The 19,405-nt window shown below is 39.1% G+C and overlaps 1 protein-coding gene across 17 annotated transcripts in view; it reads right to left on the bottom strand.

The window, feature by feature from the left end:
- Positions 1 to 19,405, bottom strand: part of R3HDM1 (R3H domain containing 1) — a 109,685-nt gene that overhangs the window by 52,081 nt on the left and 38,199 nt on the right. For 6 of the 17 annotated variants that reach the window (XM_065560505.1, XM_065560518.1, XM_065560509.1 and 3 more), the window contains 8 exons: positions 15,950 to 16,058; positions 15,744 to 15,839; positions 10,808 to 10,845; positions 10,675 to 10,725; positions 10,335 to 10,561; positions 6,849 to 7,103; positions 2,712 to 2,851; positions 1,037 to 1,138 (listed from right to left, as the gene is read on the bottom strand). In XM_065560505.1, the coding sequence (XP_065416577.1) occupies positions 1,037 to 1,138; positions 2,712 to 2,851; positions 6,849 to 7,103; positions 10,335 to 10,561; positions 10,675 to 10,725; positions 10,808 to 10,845; positions 15,744 to 15,839; positions 15,950 to 16,058 (1,018 nt within the window). The remainder of the gene's footprint in view (positions 1 to 1,036; positions 1,139 to 2,711; positions 2,852 to 6,848; positions 7,104 to 10,334; positions 10,562 to 10,674; positions 10,726 to 10,807; positions 10,846 to 15,743; positions 15,840 to 15,949; positions 16,059 to 19,405) is intronic. The other 11 variants (XM_065560507.1, XM_065560520.1, XM_005286763.3 and 8 more) reach the window with 8 other exon arrangements.

Raw genomic sequence — 19,405 nt, 5'->3', positions numbered from 1 at the left:
AAAACAGTGAGTAAGAAGCTACTCTTTAAAAGGTAAGGTGAAAAATTAAGGTGGCGAAGGATACCAACAGCAGCTACGTCTGAAACTATATTTAGAGATTTAAAATAAAGTACTTTACATCATCCTGCTTTTATTAGCATACATTCACTGTTTCAATCTCATTCTGGTAAATTTATAGGGGCCTATCCCCATCCCACCAGCATGCATATATATCTATGCTTATTAAGTAATAGTATTTAATATATTTTACACACACTGTATACCACAAACCCTATTTATTAGATTACTACTATATATAATTAACACTCCTAGATTTTTTTAAGAACTGAATATATGTTACTAAATTTCTTTGGTACCATTTTAGTGAATTTCCCTTGTTATGACTAACAGACCACATCAGCCATCAAGATATCCAGAGCAGTTTCCCTTCAAAATATTTGGAATCCCCAGCTCCAGCTCACCTGCTTGTCAGTCAACTTCATCCCTTAACTTTGGCATCAAGAGAAACATACCTGCTCACTCACCTCCCATGAAACCCTAACACTTTAGGCCACACAATCCCAGGGCTGGCATCTGAAGAGGCTGTGTTGGTAAGGAGAGCTAGCCAGTGCACCTGATAGTACACCTTGAGCTCGCCTTTTCATTGGGCAAGGATGTTGGGCATAATGGAGCTCTTCCTACTGCTGTGGCAAAGGGGCTAAAACTAGGCACCATACAAAAAACAACAAAAGGGGCTAAAGGAGGGAAAGCAAAAAGAGAAAGCAACAGCTGAGAAGTAGGGGAAAGAAAAGAAAAATCAAGGGGCATAATAAAATAAATATTGACTGGCTATCGGAGCAACAGTAGTGAAAAAAAAAAACCTCCATTGTATACATTGCCCTCAAATGTCATGTAGCGTGCAAGGATCTTAGGAACTGGTTTTCCCTCTGGGCACTATTTTACTGCAGTTGACATTGCCACCAGTCAATGTTTGTGTTACTTACACACACACACACACACACACACACACACACAAGGTGAATAGAAGATATAGTACCACAGTATATTGCTGGGTAGATGAGACTGGCAGGAGCGGGGGTGGATAAGAGACTGTAGAGTATTGAACAGGCTGTGAAGAAGACTGCAGAGACCGGATAGGCTGAAGAAGTAACAGTTTTATAAACAGAGTTAATACCAGAGAAGACGACAAATGAAAAAAAAAAAAACCTGAGTAAACTGAGGTATTTTGTAATAGCATATGATAATATAATTTAATAGAAAATTGAAAAACTTCATATAGTAAGAATGTGTTTTTACATGTATCTCCTATCAAGAGGGGCATTTTGCTTATAATTATTAAATAAACTATATGACAAAGCAGCAAATTAAGTATAATTTAAACATGGATAATTTTGCTATTTTCAATAGTTGTATGTAAACAATTTTTGTTTTAAAGGAATAAGTATGTATATGCATTTTAAATACATATTTCAGTTTTTAAATCCAGAACTAAGCAAGCACAAAAAACAAATCCAAACATGCCATTTTATTATTGAGCAAAGGGTGCATTTTGAAATACAATTGAATTTACCACTCCTAAAGTCTTATATGCATAGTAAGGGCACTAAAAATACCAAAGATTTACCACTACTAATGTTTGCAATATGTGATTAATATAGTATATAAATATAGAAAAAGGTTTTGGCAACTCAGTGTCAGACACAGATACGTCTATAATGCAAGATTATTATGTACGGCAGCAAGCCTATAGGGACTGGGATTATTATGGAGAAGGCAACGACAGCTCTTGGGAGGAGGAAAGAAAATACATGCATTCTGTATTGCTCTTGTACATCCCATACTGGTAACAGGCTGTACAGATGAGTCTGACCAGTTTCAAAAAGACTTAACTCTGTAGCGTATAGCGTAGGTACAGCTTGGACACACACAGGACAGAGGATTTAACACAAGAAAAATAGACTAAGATGACGGTGAAGGTAAAATGCCCATGAATAACTTTTCAACAAATTTGAACAAGGTTGTGTGTCACTACCTAAAGCTGGTGAGGCAAGAGCCTGTACTTAGATGCTTGGAATCACTGCTGTAGAAGTAGGACTATTTTGTGGGGGTTTGGGTCAGCCCTAAAGTGGTCTATTAGCTTCCTCTAACACAAGAATAGGGGGTTAAAACAGATCCAATACTTTAGTGTTATTATACATCACTATGAAATGTATAAATTAATACTTTGAAAGTGTCATAAGGTCATTTCATGATTTAAATTAAGAGAGATTGGGACTGGAAGAAAAAGGAAATGTAGCTCTCCATGTTAAAATGAAATAATTAGTCTAATATATAGTATAGGGAGAGGGCAGAAAGGATAGAGAGTTTGGCCCTTGTTAAAAATGTTTACCATTTGAGCCCTGGTTCAGTTACTTTCAATCTGCTAAGCAGTAGCAGCAGTGTTAGTAAGGTGGCGATGCTTGCTACATCCTTGGTATCAGAACCTTGACAGTTCATCTTTCTGCTTTTTATGTGTTTTAGGAAAACGTGACTGCCCTGTCACATCATCTGGAAAACTGGTATGTCTGATGATTAAAAAGAATATCCAGTTACATGTATGTGGCTAGCTAATGCTTCTCTTTGAAAAAATTCCACAACAAATCAGTCTACTATTTTCTTATTATTGGATGGCAAAAAGGCTCAGTTGAGCATCATGTATTTGACATGTGCACCTGTGATAGGATGTGATTAGCTGCTGGTTGCTGCTGAGGTGGTTGCTGTGGCGGTCCAGGCACTTGGGTCCTAACAGGTTGCTGAAGCATAGGAGGATTATACACAACAGGAGTGCCATCGGGGTTAACGAATGGCTGACCTAGAGTGTGGAGAAAAAAAATAAAATAAAAGACATGTTATTTAGGTTAAGGACAGATTGAGATAAATATATTTAAATCCGATGATGTCAAAAATAAAGTCTGATAATATAACACGAGATCTGAATTATTGTATTTTATACTAATTTTTTGTTATGTTACTAAATGCTTGCCATTACAATTAGAACGGCAATTACCAAAGGCCTCATTTGCATGATTTGTAATTAAAAGCCCATACGTTACTGTGGTAAATAGTGATCATGTCCAGAAAATAGTTAGTCATTTACCAAAGGCAAATTTATAGACTAAAATGGATGACCAATATTTATTTGTGTCAGTCTTGAAAGCTCTTTTTCAATTTTAAGGACTGAAAAAAGTATAAGGAGAAGAAGAAGAATTCATTAAACAGTTTTCTGCTCCTTATATCCTTAAGCAGCAATTTAAAAGTGTCTCCCTTATCAGCTAAAATGCCAGCCAAGATGTACGGTAATGTAAAAAGAGAAATTATTTCTCTCTCCATAAAACAGTAGTTATAATTACATTGCCATTATTGTCATTAAGAACCATTAAGAGCCATCCTCCCTAAAGTGAATTTATTCAAAACTTTCAGCTGAACTGATATATACTACTATATTCCCATCCCCAACATTGGGGCAGCCTGCCAATGTAAGAGAACCAAAAAGTGAAAATGATTAAAAACTGACTATAAGTAATAGTGAAAATGACGGATTTCAAATTTTGAGCTCAGCAGAGATGCAAAAAGGAAACAGAACAGCAAAAAGCAGAAAAAATAAAACTAGATTTTAAAACTTATCATATTCTAGGGTTCTATTAGTAACAATTAAGTTTACAAAAAAAAAATCTGAGAATTTCCATTTAAAGATGAGGGACTGGGCACCAACTTCCTGTCTCATTTCCCTACATCAGCCTGAACCTAACTACTTAATAGTAACAAGAAAGTCTCAGCATTTCCATATAGTCTAGGCACCCATGTGTTTATATGCTAATGAAATCTTTTCAGTTTTACCTGCTGACTAGGCCACATTCCTACAAGGATAGAAATTTAGTTCCCACATGAGGATATTTCAATGAGGGCCATAAGACAGAAGCTAGATTAAGGAGCCCAAATAACACAGATCAAATAGGCTATAGAGGTTTGCATAACAGAGGGATGTAGGAAAGGCCCAACGTTCAGTCTAAGGCTATGTCCAGACTTGGAGCTTAGGGTGTGGTTCCCATCTTGAATAGACATACTCATTCTAGTTCTCAGTGATAGCTGCAGTAGCATGGGCAGCAGTGAGCAGCAGCACAAGTTAGTTGTCCCAAGTATGTACCCATGGGATTCAGGTGGGTTTGTACTTAGGGCAGCTAGCCCGTGCTACCACTGCCACACTATTTTTAGCATGCTAGCTGGATGAAAGCTAGTGTGAGTACGTCTACTTGAGCTGGGAATCACTACCCCAGCTTCAACTGTGGATGTAGCTTAAGACTGGGCCCATTCATTTGATATTTTCCAACTATATTTGATTTGGCTTAACACTTCTCCTTCAACCTCAGGGACTGGGGATCCATGGAGATATTATTCACAGCCTTAGGGAGTCAAGGATTTTTCATCCCCCCATTCCACCCTCCCCCCCTCCCCCACACACACACTTTCTAGGCTCACTAAGATCACTCTTGCTCCCCACTGTGCCTAGGAGGGAGAGATGGGGTGGGGGGGGAGAGAGAAGAGCCTTCTCTGACTGTCTGGGAAGAGAGAGAGGAAGCACAATGACTCTCTCACACTGCTAAGTCTGCAGAAATCACTGTCAGGGAGAGTAAGAACTTAACCTGTACTCTTTGAACTCTCTCTAACTCATGTGAAAAGGCAGAGCTAGAAGAGCCATCACTTCTTCCTTAACTGCCCATGAATATCGGTTATTATCTGGGAACTCATCTGAACAGAATGTTGCAGATATTCATTACTGTTCTGGAAGGTTATTAATGTCACTCCACCATTGCTACTGAAGGATCCTTTCCTGTAAACTTATCACACAGGCCTCCTGTAATGAAAGCAAAATTACTGACTGAGAAAAGTATAAATACACCTCTACCCAGATAGAACGCTGTCCTTGGGAGCCAAAAAAATCTTACCACATTATAGGTGAAACCAAGTTATATCGAACTTGCTTTGATCCGCCGTAGCGCGCAGGCCCCCCGTAGCGCTGCTTTACCGCGTTATATCCAAATTCGTGTTATATCGGGTCACGTTATATCAGGGTAGAGGTATATGTAATTAATAGCCCACACGATTTGAAATTAAGACAGTTTTATAACGTGAATTAAAAGCAGTTTCAGGTACCTGCTCTTAAGTCCTCCTGCCAACTAGTGGGGTTTTCCAATCCCCCCCTGCCTTTTTTTATTATTATTATTATTTAAGAAAAAGGTTTCTCAGTCTCCAGTTGCTATGAGGAAGACCCTCAAACAAAACATAGTAAAACTGACTAACAATACAAGAGCAAAAAGTGAAACTGATCACACACAAAATGCTGTCAAACACACAAAGTAAACAAACTGGAAAAAAGAGAAAGTATTTTTCTCTTTAAATTAAAATTATTTATACCAGTCAATACAATAAAATGATGCAAATATAATTTTCAAGTTGATGTTGTTCTTTTGAATGTGCAATGTTTGCCCAATTGAGTGATACTCTGAAAACTTCTACAGTCATTAAATCCAGTAAATACGGGAGGGCTAAACTGACTGGTAAATTTGAGACATGAGATACTAGGAATGTAGGCTAACAAAGGGATTATTACACCTTAGTTTGAACTATAGTGTAGCTGTTAGTCAGAACCTGGGCAGTGAAATCGTCATCATCTTGCTAGCAAAAAGTCTGTTTACTTATGGCTCTGGCTAAGACTGTTTTAACTCCAGTAGAGATAGAGCCTAAAGGTTCTTAATTTTCTGGTGTGAGCTCTTCACCTTGCTATGACAGTGACCGTGGCAAAATATAGATGAATGGTCAATAGGAACATGGAACATCCACTTAACTATGCAACTGTCGTTTTATGACTAGACCAGGAAAGTCTACAGTGCAGCTGCAGCACCCAGCCCTAAGATACTAAACATGCCATCTTCAGTTTACAATAAGTGACTGGGAGCTGGGAAATGTATGCTATTTCTGGGTACTGGTTTCTCAGTTTATAGCATGGCTGGCTTTAGCCATTCCTTACATAAGGCATAGATGGAGAAACATTTAAGTAACTGATACAACTAACAGAACCATGAATGTAAAATGTTTTCTCTAATATGGCTTACCATATTAGCACATGATTTATTTTAAGGAAAAAATATAGTCAGGGCTGAGAGACAATGGATTTATTTAGTTGAGTACAAAACTAGTTTCAAAAGTGAAATAAATTAATTCCCATTCCCCACCCCACCCCAAAAATATGACCCTGAAGGAAACAAAAAGTACACTGATGAGACACAAAAACAATTTTAAAAAAATGTAACTTGCCATGTATTACAATAAATAAAACAAGGCTGTAGCTTGATAAGAAAGATATCCCCAAATATTTCATTTTCTAGAATAAAAAAATTATCAAAGAACCCTTTGTTTTTATTAACTTCCATTATATAAAAAGCTTCCCCAAATATTAAGACTAATACATTGTTTGTATCATAACATGTATAATACAGTATTGCTGAACTTTTTTGGTAGTTCCTCAAGCATAGACTTAGCCTTACTGTAACCTGTAGGCTAATCCAGTCTGGTAAAAGCAGGTTTCCTCCCATCCCTACTATTGTGAGGTAACCATTATCCTTACATATCAGAACATTTATATTAAGTGCACTGAGCAAACACTAAAAACCACACAACACTGAAAAAGTTGGGGGGGGGGGGGAAGAGATGGAAGGAAAAGACAACACTACAATACACTTACAAGTTAAACAATTTACACGTTATTCCAAAGTTCCAAACCATAATAAAAATGTCCACAACTGGATACCAACCTGTTTGAGGGTTGATCAGAATACTGCCAGGTGGTATGCCTGCCGCTTCCAAGGGAAGCAAAAAGAAGCTAGTGCTAGGAGGTGTCACTTGCCCACTTATGCCACCATCAAAGGAAAGAGATTTACTAGTGCTGACAGTTGGATAGACAGCAGGTGTGCCATGAGAAGGCTGGCTTAGAGCTGTGACTGGAAGAGGCTGCTGGGTGTGAGAAAGAGAACCCGTGGATGACCCTACACTACTAGAAGACTCTGAACCTAGGAAAGGAGTAATGAGAAATTGTTTTTACCTAGAGTCAGAAACATCATGCTCATTTAAATATATAAATTTTAAAAGCTTACCCTTAAACAACAGCATGTAACTACAGTATTAAACTATGGATTTTTCAATACAGCCTGAGTAGAGCACATCTATTACAAGCGTCTTTCTGTAAACTCTGGGACTGATTCTATACTGCCTTGATCTTTGTTTAGTCTTTTGCAACACAGCAAAGTGAATATGAAATCAAAATGGTAGCATATTATACACACTTTGCACAGGTGCCAATGACTACATAAAATGTAAGGAACTGGAGAACCAGACCCTGAGTTCTTTGGCAGCCGAAGCATGCAACTAAAAGCAATCTTCCAATAACCAGCCATCGAAAAGTCCCTAAAACATGTCTCTAGGTATTTTTGAGCAGCACTTGTCTTTTCCTAAAGTCCCCTTTGAATATACAGTTCATAATATTTGCTATTAGACCTTTGTTATAATAGTTGCATAACATGCAGGTGCAGAAAATTAATGTTTAAGCATAAGAAATCTTAATCAACAGCCACTAAATAATCTAGAAGAGAAAACAAGAATCAAAACAAAGCTGTGATGAAAATTATGTGTCATTTAAAAATCAATGCAACTATTTTAAAATTATTTGAGCTGCCTTTACAGGAAATTATAAATACCGTATATACTTGATCATAAGCCAGTTCATTTATAAGACAATCCCCCCAAGATGGATAAGTAAAAATGGAAAATTTTTATGACCCGTTCATAAGGTGACTCTATAATTCAGGGGTCAGCAAACTTTGGCTCCCGGGCCATCAGGATAAGCCATTGGTGGGCTGAGATGTTTTGTTTACCTCAAGCATCCTCAGGCACGGAGGTAAACCTAAGTAAACAAAAGTGACCTGGCCTGCCAGCTGCTTACCCTGATGGGCCAGGACAGAAACTGGTGGGGACCTTTCTGTGGGGGACGTGGGGGGGGGGGAATCTGGGGGTCAGGGGAGTAACCCCTGTGACCACCCTCCACATGACCGGACCCCCACACTCTTCCCATCCCATCCCTTCTCACCTGGCTGGAGCTGCTCCGGCAGGCTGGACAGCACGGCTGCAGCCTGCTCCGGCAGGCCAGACCAGACGGCGTGGCCACGTTTCAGTGGGCTGGGCGGCACGGCCGCAGCATGCTCTCGGGGGCGGGGCCAAGCGGCATAGCTGCAGCCTGCCAGCCCTGGAGCTGCAGCTGCTTTGGAGGCTGGGGGGGGGGGGGCGTAAGGGAGCGTGGCCAGAAGTGGAGAGATTCTGGCCACGCCTCTTCCCTTCTGGCCCTGCTGCCTCTCCTTGCTCCCTCTGTTGGGGGGAGGGGCTGTGTCCCACCTCTCCCTCTCTATACCCATTCATAAACCAACCCCCTTCTCTGGTGCTTCCCTTTTTTATTAAAAAAATTCAGCTTATAAACAAATATATATGGTACTTTATATTTGTATTGCATTTTTTACCCATACATCTCAAAGCAGTTAAAGGTAAATATTATTAACTTCATTTTACAGATGAGGTAACTGAGGTACAAAGAGATTAAGTAAATTGCCCAATCCACAATCACTGTATCCTAGTGCTATGATCAATCGCCACTTGCCCATAGTCCTTTTCTTGATTTCACAGTTTTCTTACATCTGCATCAGCTTCTAGATTATGTAGAGACATTAGATTCATCTTTCACTATGCTGACTTCAATAAAAGTTTATACATTTAGGCCTATATTTCTTTATTTACTTTAAATCACCACAACCTATGGATGCAGTGAAACAACCACCACCAATACTGACCTTTTCAAGTTAGGGTCCCATCTTTCAGAAATCAAAATAAAAGTTTTCATTTTTAGCAAGATATTTTCTTCTAATTTGGTGTGAGAAAATCTTTCTATAATGAATCTGATCTAGATTATGGTACAACTGTAATTGACTATCAAAAGTCACCATCAAAAAATGCTATTCCATTGCTAAACCAAATAGCAAAAATTTATGCCAGAGATTTTGAAATGTATACAAAGTACTAAAGATAAACATTTCTCAACAAAATTTTATCAGATCTTCATTTCGTACAGAAATTCTGCTTATGATATTAATATCTCCTGTGTTATTGCAATATGCTTTAATGTACTTTATTTCTCTTTTATATTTTGGTGGGGGGTAGTGGGGGTTTAGTGTTTAATGGCAAATGTTTAATGGATCCTCGCTGAAGACAGGGTTTATAAGTACTGACTAAAGCCTAGCATAATACAGACAAGCACTCACATCCTTTTACTTTCCTACACAGCACTACCTATAATCTTAACCTCTACACTCACTTGTTTAGTTTAGGCCCTGAAACTCCCCAGTGCAGAGAATGCCAATTGTGTCATATTGGCTGATCACTTTAGAATACGGGTGACATGTCCAATATGCACTACATAGGCTACCAAATTTGTTTCACTTTCTACCGGAACAGGATCTGAAGCCAGGTCTTCTGAAGCAGACAAAATACTGTTTATAGATGCAGAATAAATTACAAGCTAGCACACCTCTGACTCACAGAATCTCATAGAATGAGTACGTAGTTCAATCTTCTGCAGTAAGACAGTTTACTATGGTGAAAATTCACATTATTGGGGTTTATTCTGAATTAAGTGTATACTTCATTTCTAACACTGCCAGTTAGAAACAATGGAACAAATATGAATAATAATCCACAGGCTTTATTACTGAATTGGTTCTAATTAAAGGGATACCAATGGGATATCAACATACAGTTATCTACAAATTTGCCATGCAGCTTTGACTGAAGAGATGAACTCACACTGAAACACATCTGAACCGTAACTCTGTTCCCCCGCACCATAGTAGTAAATTGTTTTATTCTGACAAGTATTTCTACATACTTTCACAGATATGGAATAAATTCCACTAGCTAGCAAAGGCCTTTTATAACTTGCTTCTGGGTTTACAACTACAGTTCCAAGATGTTCATTTCAAATATGAATTATATTTTTATACAAAGTTAAACACACAATGGGCCTAATCCTGTAGCCAGTCTTAGTATGCAACACCCATTGCAGTCAAGAGGCTTTCTGCGCACAGAGGAGTTACAAGATTGGGCACTTTCCCTACGTATACATATGCAGTGTGTATTAACTATCAGGCAAACTGGTACTTTGCTGCTACATAAAACTGTTTACTTGTACAGATTTATTATACCTGTCTTAGACAGCTTGCCTGTGCTTTTGCTGCTTCCAGAGCTATCTCCTCTTGTCAGAACTGAAATCCCACTGAAGCTGCTGGCTTTTGTTACAACTGGCTTCAGATTGCGGATGGAACTATCAGAGTCCGTGCTGCTCCAGGGTCGGGGTTCAGAGTACTGCAGCTCATTCTCAGTACTGCTTTGATGGCTGTTGGCTGATCTCCCTGAAGCTTCTTTATTGACTCTGTAATTTATAAACTAAACTTTTAATGCATGCATTGTTTGCAACGTAAGGAAGAAAAATTAAGGTGAAATGCATGAAGAATACTTTGAGATTCAAAATAATGCATTAAATACCTAAATATCTGCCGCCTTTGCTGTGTACTATTAGTTTCCTCCTCTTGGATTCTGTAGACATTTTTAACAAGAGAGCTTAGTATTTATTAAGAAAATGTAAATAGGAACCAATTTAAATTGTGAATACTCTTACCTTCTGTCAATAAGATAATTCTCTTGGGAACACAGGGCCTGGAAAAAAAAGTATACAATTTAATTTTAATTATTTTTTTAAATGATGCATAGAGACTCTAATCAAGACGAGACTATGGTGTTATTTTTCTACTTCGATACTCAGCGTCATCCAGCTCTTCCCGTATAGTATTCCGATCCTCTTTTGTATTGACTATGCCTCCCAACTTTGTATCGTCCGCAGTTTTCATTAGCACGCTCTTACTTTTTGAGCCAAGATAATAAATGAAAACATAGCGACTCCAAGGGGGGGGTGGGGGGGTGGGGTTAGGTTCCAGGGAAATTTTTTTCTCCAGACAAAAAATGATATATTATATAGATATACACACAGTATACGTTTTAAACAAACAATTTAATACTGTTCACAGCTATGATGATTGTGAAGCTGGGTTGAGGTGGTGAAGTTAGAGGGTGGAAGTGGGAGGGATATTTCCCAGGGAATGCCTTGCTGCTAAATGATGAACTAGCACTCGGCTGAGCCCTCAAGCGTTAACACATTGTTAATGTAGCCGCTCACACAAGGCAGCACAAACACGAGGGAGGGAAGACAACATAGGAGAGACAGACACACAACTTGTGGGGGGGGGGGGCGGGAGAAGAGAGATGCACACTGCCCCTTTAAGTAAGCTGACACCCTCTTAAGTGTATTGTCTTTTTAAGTGGATCAGGAAGTTGAGACAGCAGCTGCTGCCCCTGGCTCTCTCTCCGTCCATGTCCCCTCCCTGCTCTATATGGAGAAGGGGTAAGTGGGATGCAGGGGGGGGGGGGGGGGAAGGACACCCTGACATTGGCCCCTCCTCTCCCCCCCCCCCCCCCCCAGCAAGCAGGAGTCTCTGGGAGCCACTCCAAGGCAGAGGGCAGGAGCAGCACGTGGCAGTGGGGGGAGGGACAGCTGACCTGCCCGGCAATTGCTAGCCCACTGGGCGGCTGCAGCACAGGGAACTTAGGGGAGCGGGGAGCTGCCGGTCCACCCTGGTTACAAGCCCCCACCAGCTAGCTGCAACGGGCTGCTCTTCCTGCAAGCAGTGGACAAATTAGAAGGGAGCATTGCACAACTTTAAACGAGCATGTTCCCTAATTGATCAGCAACGTAACAACGTTAACCGGGACGACTAAGTGAGGAGTTACTGTATTAAATAAGGTTAGTCCCAAGACTATTTCTCAAGGAACTCCACCAGTAAACTCCCTTCAGTCCAAGAGTTCACCTTTCAGTAGAATTCATGGTCATCCCTTTAGCCAGGTCCTTACTCATTTCGCAGTTCTTGTACTAATCCCCAAATTCTCCAGAATTAACCAATAATTTTCCATGTGATACCATATCAAATGCTCCACTGAAGTTCAGTGAGATTAGATCTACCGCATTTCCCGGACCCAAAAAATTAGTTATCTTCTCAAAGATAACTATCAGATTAGTTTGACACAATCCATGATTGATAAACTAATGTTGCATTTTATCCCATTTACTTCCATGTCTTTAAACCTTTTTTCCTTCAACATTTATTCTGAAGCCTTGCATACTATTGGAGGTCAGACAAATGGGTCTGTAGTTGCCTGAATCACTCCTTCCCTCCCACCTCCATTCTTAAATATAAGTACTATGTTTTCTAATTCTTCCGTTATTTGTTTCCATCCCAATTTAACAGTTTATTATTGTAATTTTATATGCCAGTTGTCAGCATGCTGTAATTAATGGAGATTATGTAAATCCCCTCAGTTGAGTGCATTAAGATCTTTGAGGCTTGCTTCCACCTTGGATGTGGCAACATCTATTAGCTACCTTGCCTTTTCCCCATGTTCTACATTATTATCCTATTGAAAACTGAGGCAAAGAGCTCATTTAAGTTTGTGGCTCATACCTGGGTCTCTACCCTATCTTCACTGTATAGCAATCCCACTTCTTTTCTTGTTCTATTTTTATTTATATGGCTAAAAATGTTTTGCTATTTGTTTTAATTTCCTATGCAGGTCTAACTCATCTTGACTTTTGGCAATTTTCACTTAATTCCTACAAAAAGAAGAACAGGAGTACTTGTGGCACCTTAGAGACTAACAAATTTATTAGAGCATAAGCTTTCGTGGACACATATGTTCCATTCTATATGCATCCGAAGAAGTGGGCTGTAGTCCACGAAAGCTTATGCTCTAATAAATTTGTTAGTCTCTAAGGTGCCACAAGTACTCCTGTTCTTTTTGCGGATACAGACTAACACGGCTGCTACTCTGAAACCTTTAATTCCTACAGTTTCTGACCTTCAAGATGTAGCTTTCTTCGTTGATCAGGCCTTTCTTCCATTCATTTTAGGCTCTCTGCTTACTCCTATAATACCCTTTTTGAGGTGGTTATTCATTAATTTATGTCTGGAGCCCTTCCCTTCAATTTTTTCCCCCTTGTTTGGAATGTAAACTCAAGACTTTTACACTTTTGACTTAAAGAAGTTCCAAGTCTCCTCCACATTTAAATCTCTGAGCTCTTTAGTCTAACTCAGTGTTTCCCAAACTTGGGACGACGCTTGTGTAGCGAAAGCCCTTAGCCGGCTGGGCTAGTTTGTTTACCTGCCCCGTCCTCAGGTCCGGCCGATCGCAGCTCCCACTGGCTGCGGTTCGCTGCTCCAGGCCAATGGGAGCTGCTGGAAGCGGCGCAGGCAGAGGGACATACTGGCCGCCACTTCCAGCAGCCCCCATTGGCCTTGAGCAGCGAACCGCGGCCAGTGGGAGCCGCGATCGGCCGGACCTGTGGACGCAGCAGGTAAACAAACCGGCCCGGTCCAGCCCGCCAGGGGCTTTCCCTACACAAGCGGCGTCCCAAATTTGGGAAACACTGGTCTAACTGATTTAACTAACTAGTTCCCTGAATTTCTCAAAATGTGCCCTTTTAAAAATCAAAAACTTTCCTTACCAACCTGTTTTTTTATTATGCTTCCATTTAAATTTAAACTTAATCAGCTCCTGATCACTTGATACAATGCTATTTTTTATGACCACTTCTTCTATAATGTCTTCACTATTTACCAAAACCAAGTCTAAAATAGCATCACCTCTTGCTGGTTATTTGGTGAAGAAATCTGTCAGCTATTACATCTAGGAATAATTGGGCCCTACCATTATTAGTTGCATTTGCTCTCCAATCTATAGCTGGAAAATTAAAGTCTCCCATAACAACAATTTCTGGGAGTAGTTATCTTTCTAATATTAAAAATAGATTTCTACTCTATCCATAACCAAATGCTACTCTGCAGGGTCTATAACAGACCCTTAGCCCTGCTCCAGTAGGCACTCTTTCACAGTCCTTTCCCAAATGATTGTGGCCCAAACCGTTTGTTTTATCCATGCAATCTTTTCTTATTTCTTTACAATCTACCGCATCACTGATGTATAATGCTACCCCACCACATTTATCTTTATTTCTCTGTCCTGAACAGCTCGTATTCTTCAACACCTGTGTTGTAGTCATGATTGTTATCCTGCCATGTTTGTTATCCTTGTAAAATCTGTTTTCACATCCTGCACCAATAGTTCTAGTTCTTCCATTTTGTTGTGCAGGCTCCTTACATTAATGTACAAAAATCTTAGCAGTCTCTCTCTGCCCTCACCCAATTTCCTAGTTAGATTAGGTATAGTCTTTTTGCTTTTCATACACCTACTCTATAGTTTTCAAATAACTATTTTTGAGCTTTGTGAGTGTAAAATATAGAATATTAGATCAATATGGCTCCCTAGAGCCAGACAGATACCATAAAGGAATGTAGTGATCTTAAAAGCCAAATTATGATCTCCCACCCTTTTTACTCACCTGCACTATGCAACCATTATCTACTTACATGACAGTGTGGAATGATTATGGACTATTGAGGAAAATATCACATTTTCAAGATATTTGATTAATATATTTCAGTATTGACAAAATAAATGTATGACTATTCAAGTGAATCCAAAGGCAAGGAAACAATATGTAAAAAAATGTAAGCCTAACAATTATCTAAGGCATTCTTATTTACATACAAACAATAGAAAGGGACTGCACAGTGACTGAGAGGCTCACACACACACTGCCAAAGTTCTGAAACATTGCTTTGGGCGGTCAAAAGGAATTGAGAGGCAGTTGGAGTCAACTCGCCCTTTACCCTCTCAGGTGGGAGGGAAGAGGACACTCAGGGTGCAGACACAGCCCAAATACACTGTTGGCCAAAAGAATCCAAACTTAAGTGTATGGCACAAGCACACCAACAGTAATATATTTGGACAGGCACGTGAAGAACCATTACTTCTGAACATTCTGGGGTGAACGATTTCTTCTTAGTTTTGGTTAAGTGCTTCCTAAAGGAATAATACAGAGGACAAGAAAAATATACAAATTAAACTAAGAAAAACGTAAATGTTCTGGTAAGTACTGTAGAAGTCAGAATAATTTGTTAAAAGTTTGTTCTCTTTTGCTGTTGGACAAAGTAGAAAATACTTTTCAATATATACAGGTGCAGCAAAACTAGTCTACCAAAAGATTCTCCGCATTTTAGAATGAGAATCTGTTTTTTTTGTGCAGATAACGCAAAAAGGCAATTATGTAAAAAGGTACCTTAAAACAGATGTCCTTCCTGTATGTTTTTTATTTATGCTTATTTTACTGACAAACAAGGCTGAATTCCAGTTAGCACTGCAGAGTTAATGCTGCCCTGGCAAAGTGAGTTGGATATTTTACTTGCTCAGACATTATCATAATGATCATCAAAACCATCAGAACTGTTAACTAATTTTTTTTTATTGTATATAGATGAAAACCTACATCAAGAAGAAAAATCCTTTAAAATATGAACTATAGGTACCTGTATGTATGAAATTGTCAGACTGAAAAAAATTTCCCAAGAGAAAGATGCAGTGAGATTTCCTTTTGATTTAATACCTACATCTTGTGCAAATATTCGTTCTCTAGCTCTCTGGTACTCTTCTTCTCGTTCTTCTATAGATTTGCTTCTTCTGTCATCTTTTAAGCGTATTCGCATCTAAATTAAATTAAATAAGTGATTAGATAAAATACCAATTTCTACAAGAAAATAGCATGAATTTATAGACAAGGCATCAATATGAAAAAATTAAAATTCCATACATTTACCTGGTTATCATCTTTGTCTAAACTAGAATTATCTCTTTTAAGGATGTACCGTTTCTGAAAATCTTCACATTTCTCATCCTTTATATGCTCACAAAACTTTTGATCAGGTCTAAGGAAAGTGATTAGGAAAAAAAGTTACATTTCAGTCAAACAAATAATTTTATAAATATATAAATCCATATATTGTATATCAATATAAGAGAGACACTGACACCAAGTGAAATAGTTTGAGAAACATTCTATTAAAATATCACATATAAAATATTACAATTTGACTGGAGTGTTGGATTTCGTAATAAGCTGTTGACTTGCAAACTGAAAAAATACCAAAAAGTATAAAATGTTTCTGTAACCTGACAGCTCTTGCTGCCATGAGGCCTACGAAACCTTTTTCTAAAACAGACCTATTCCTTCAAAGCATGTTTTCAATTCCCAAAGCAGGTTTCACTGAGGACTCATAAGTTTCTCATAATCCATAGTTGTAGCAATGCAAGGGAATTTAGGACGTGCATGAGGCTGAATGATAAGTGTCCACTGTTTAAACAACCACAACTTATTTCAAGGGAAATAAGAACATAAGGAGATGGGAGTGATGGAAAACAAATTAAACTATTAAAATAAAAAATAGAAAAAGGCAGAAGGAGGAAGAATGCAGTCATGCATGCAAGCAGAAGTCTTGCAAGAATGCAGGAAGCTAGAGTTCATGAGGAGTTTTTTGTTTTTTTTTTAAATCCACCTACCTTATGAATGGATCATGAGACCCTCTCCAAACTACTGTTAGATACCAAAAACTGCTGACAACAATGGCAGTTATGCTAAATTATTTACAGTCGCATGATCAGTTCTCAGAAAACTGGAAGGAATTTGGCTATTGAAGAGTATAACATATTATATATATATATATATCTATAGAGTCTGTATTTTGGGGGTTTTTTTAAGTTATTACTCAGAGCATTTGTATAAAAGCAGGATTTTTTTTCTTTATAATGTGAACTGCAGTACTTTTAACCAAACCTAACTAAATGGTTGCTGGATGCCCAAACATAATTAGCAGGCATTTCAGAGAACCTTTAGACTGTCTTACCTCTTTCTTTTAAAGGTCCCTGAATTTACTGCCCTGCAATCACCAACTTCCCACTCCACTGAGACGTCCCAGTGTGGACTGGGTTGTTGATATCAGTAACACCACTGATCGACGCTGGAGCGGGGAATCTGCCTATGAGGAAAAGGTAAGTTTGGTTTTATTCAATATGGAGCAGATCTCCAAGATTTTCTTTCTAAATTCTTATTTTATATCCCAAGTGATTTAAAATAAGAATACTGAAAACCTTAAAAAAAAATCATCCTACTGTCTATAGGTTAGATGAAATGCCTGCTAATTAGTAATTGCATTTATTAGGGCTTCCAAGATTGCTGGGTGGTGGTTTTGTTTTTAAAAAGAAACATTCCAGTTTGCAATTAAGAGTTCTTCTGCTACTGCTATTTATTCCCCACTTCAAGTAATCATAATCCTGGGTCTGAGACATCAGACTTTGTGGGCATGGAAATGCCTTATTTGAGAAATATGGAAGTATAACTTCAGGTAGGGAATTTATAGCAAAACCAAATGGATTTGAATAGTAAAAATATTTAGTACCTCAAAATTTATATATATACTTTCCATCTTCAAAGTACCCTACAAACATCTATTGGTTAAACCTAATGCCCGTCAGAGTGTTACTAGTCCCATTTTACAGATTACAAAATTGAGGTAAACGGATTAGATTATTTTGTGGCCCCAAAATCGCCATGTTAGCACTGGGATTAGAACTCAGGCCCTCCCAGATCCTAGATTTGTGTCCAAACCACTAGAACATGCCTCTCTCAAAGATCCTGTTTCATGCAAATATACTGAGTAATAAAAACAACCAAAAAGTACAAAAAAGTGTATTAGCAGAATGGTTCAGAGAGAATAGCTTTGTGTTGTAAATCTTGGGTTTCAAATGGGTCTAGACTTGCTAGAGCTAGAGAGTTTAATGTATCAGCAGGGTTAAATCAGACTTCATCTTTCTTACACAGGCTGTGTGCGCACATGCGCGGAAGTATGTGTAGAAGACAAACAGGTCTTTTGGATGAAACCTATACTGTGTGTGGATATTGAAAATCTCATGATCCCACTGTGACACTCTATTTCAGAGGAACACCCTGAACCCCGATGTTTATCCATCTAATAGGATTGTGTAGCATCCAATGCAAAGTTTATCATGTCAGGTGTCTTTGGAAGGCTTATGATGCACTGATCATTGTTGTTATAGTAATGTAATAGGTTGTAATTTCATGTATATAATTATGAGGCTGAAAATGTGTCCTCATGGCTTAAAACAAGCCCAGGCAAAACTCTCCAGGAGCAGAGGGGCAGTTCACACCTCATCAGGGCATGTATGGGACAAACCCAGCCCAGCCTCACAGGAACAAAGGACACTGGCCTAGGCAGCAACAAAGGATCTGTTGGACTCTCGAGAGAGTCACCCCCCTTCCCTTGGTCAGTCTGGGACTACGATGAGGTAATGCTCACCTGACCCTGAAGGGGGGGGCAGGGGCAAAGCCAAGAGGGAAGAAAGAACATGATAAAAGGGAGAGACATTTACCATACTCTTCCTCTCTTCCACCTCCATCTACAGACACCACCACCAAGTGACTGACGCGCTGATCAAAGGGGAGAGCCTGGCTGAAGGGCAACCAGCCAGCCTATGGTGAGAAGCATCTAAGTTTGTAAGGGCACTGAAAGTCTTAAGATCAGCTTAGAATGCGTTTTGCTTTTATTTCGTTTGACCAAATCTGATTTGTTGTACTTTGACTTATAATCGCTTAAAATCTATCTTTTGGTAGTTAATACATTTGTTTGTTTATTCTACCTGAAGGAGTGTGTTTGGTTTGAAGCGTGTCAAGAGATTCACCTTGGGATAACAAGCCTGGTACATATCAATTTCTTTGTTAAATTGATAAACTCATATAAGCTTGCAGCGTCCAATGGGCATAACTGGACACTGCAAGACGGAGGTTCCTAGGGTTATGTCTGGGACTGGAGATATTGGCTAGTGTCATTTGGTTGCACAATCCAAACAGCGGCTGGCCAAAAGTGCTCACTCATGTAACTGGGAGCAGCTTACATGCTATAGGCTGTGCGTGAACAGCCTGGTAGTAGGGGTTCTCACAGCAGAGCAGGGTAAGGCTGGCTCCCAGAGTCGAGGATTGGAGTGACCTAGCAGATTCTGATCCAGATAACACCGGGGAACGTTACACCCATGTCTCCTTATGTAATAGGGGTTTGCCCTGTGTCCTTAGCAAGAATGTCCCAACCCCCACAGTTGTATAGCTGTGATTGTCAATTTGGTTTCTACCTTCCACCCAGCTATATGTATTAATTACTTAACATTGGGATGAAAGTTAATATATACATTTAAGATATTATTACTG

The sequence above is a fragment of the Chrysemys picta genome, chromosome 11 (genome assembly GCF_011386835.1).
Source record: "Chrysemys picta bellii isolate R12L10 chromosome 11, ASM1138683v2, whole genome shotgun sequence".
In the NCBI taxonomy this organism is placed as follows: domain Eukaryota; kingdom Metazoa; phylum Chordata; order Testudines; family Emydidae; genus Chrysemys; species Chrysemys picta.
Note: the sequence above shows the minus strand (reverse complement) of the source record. Positions and strands in the feature narration are given on the sequence as shown.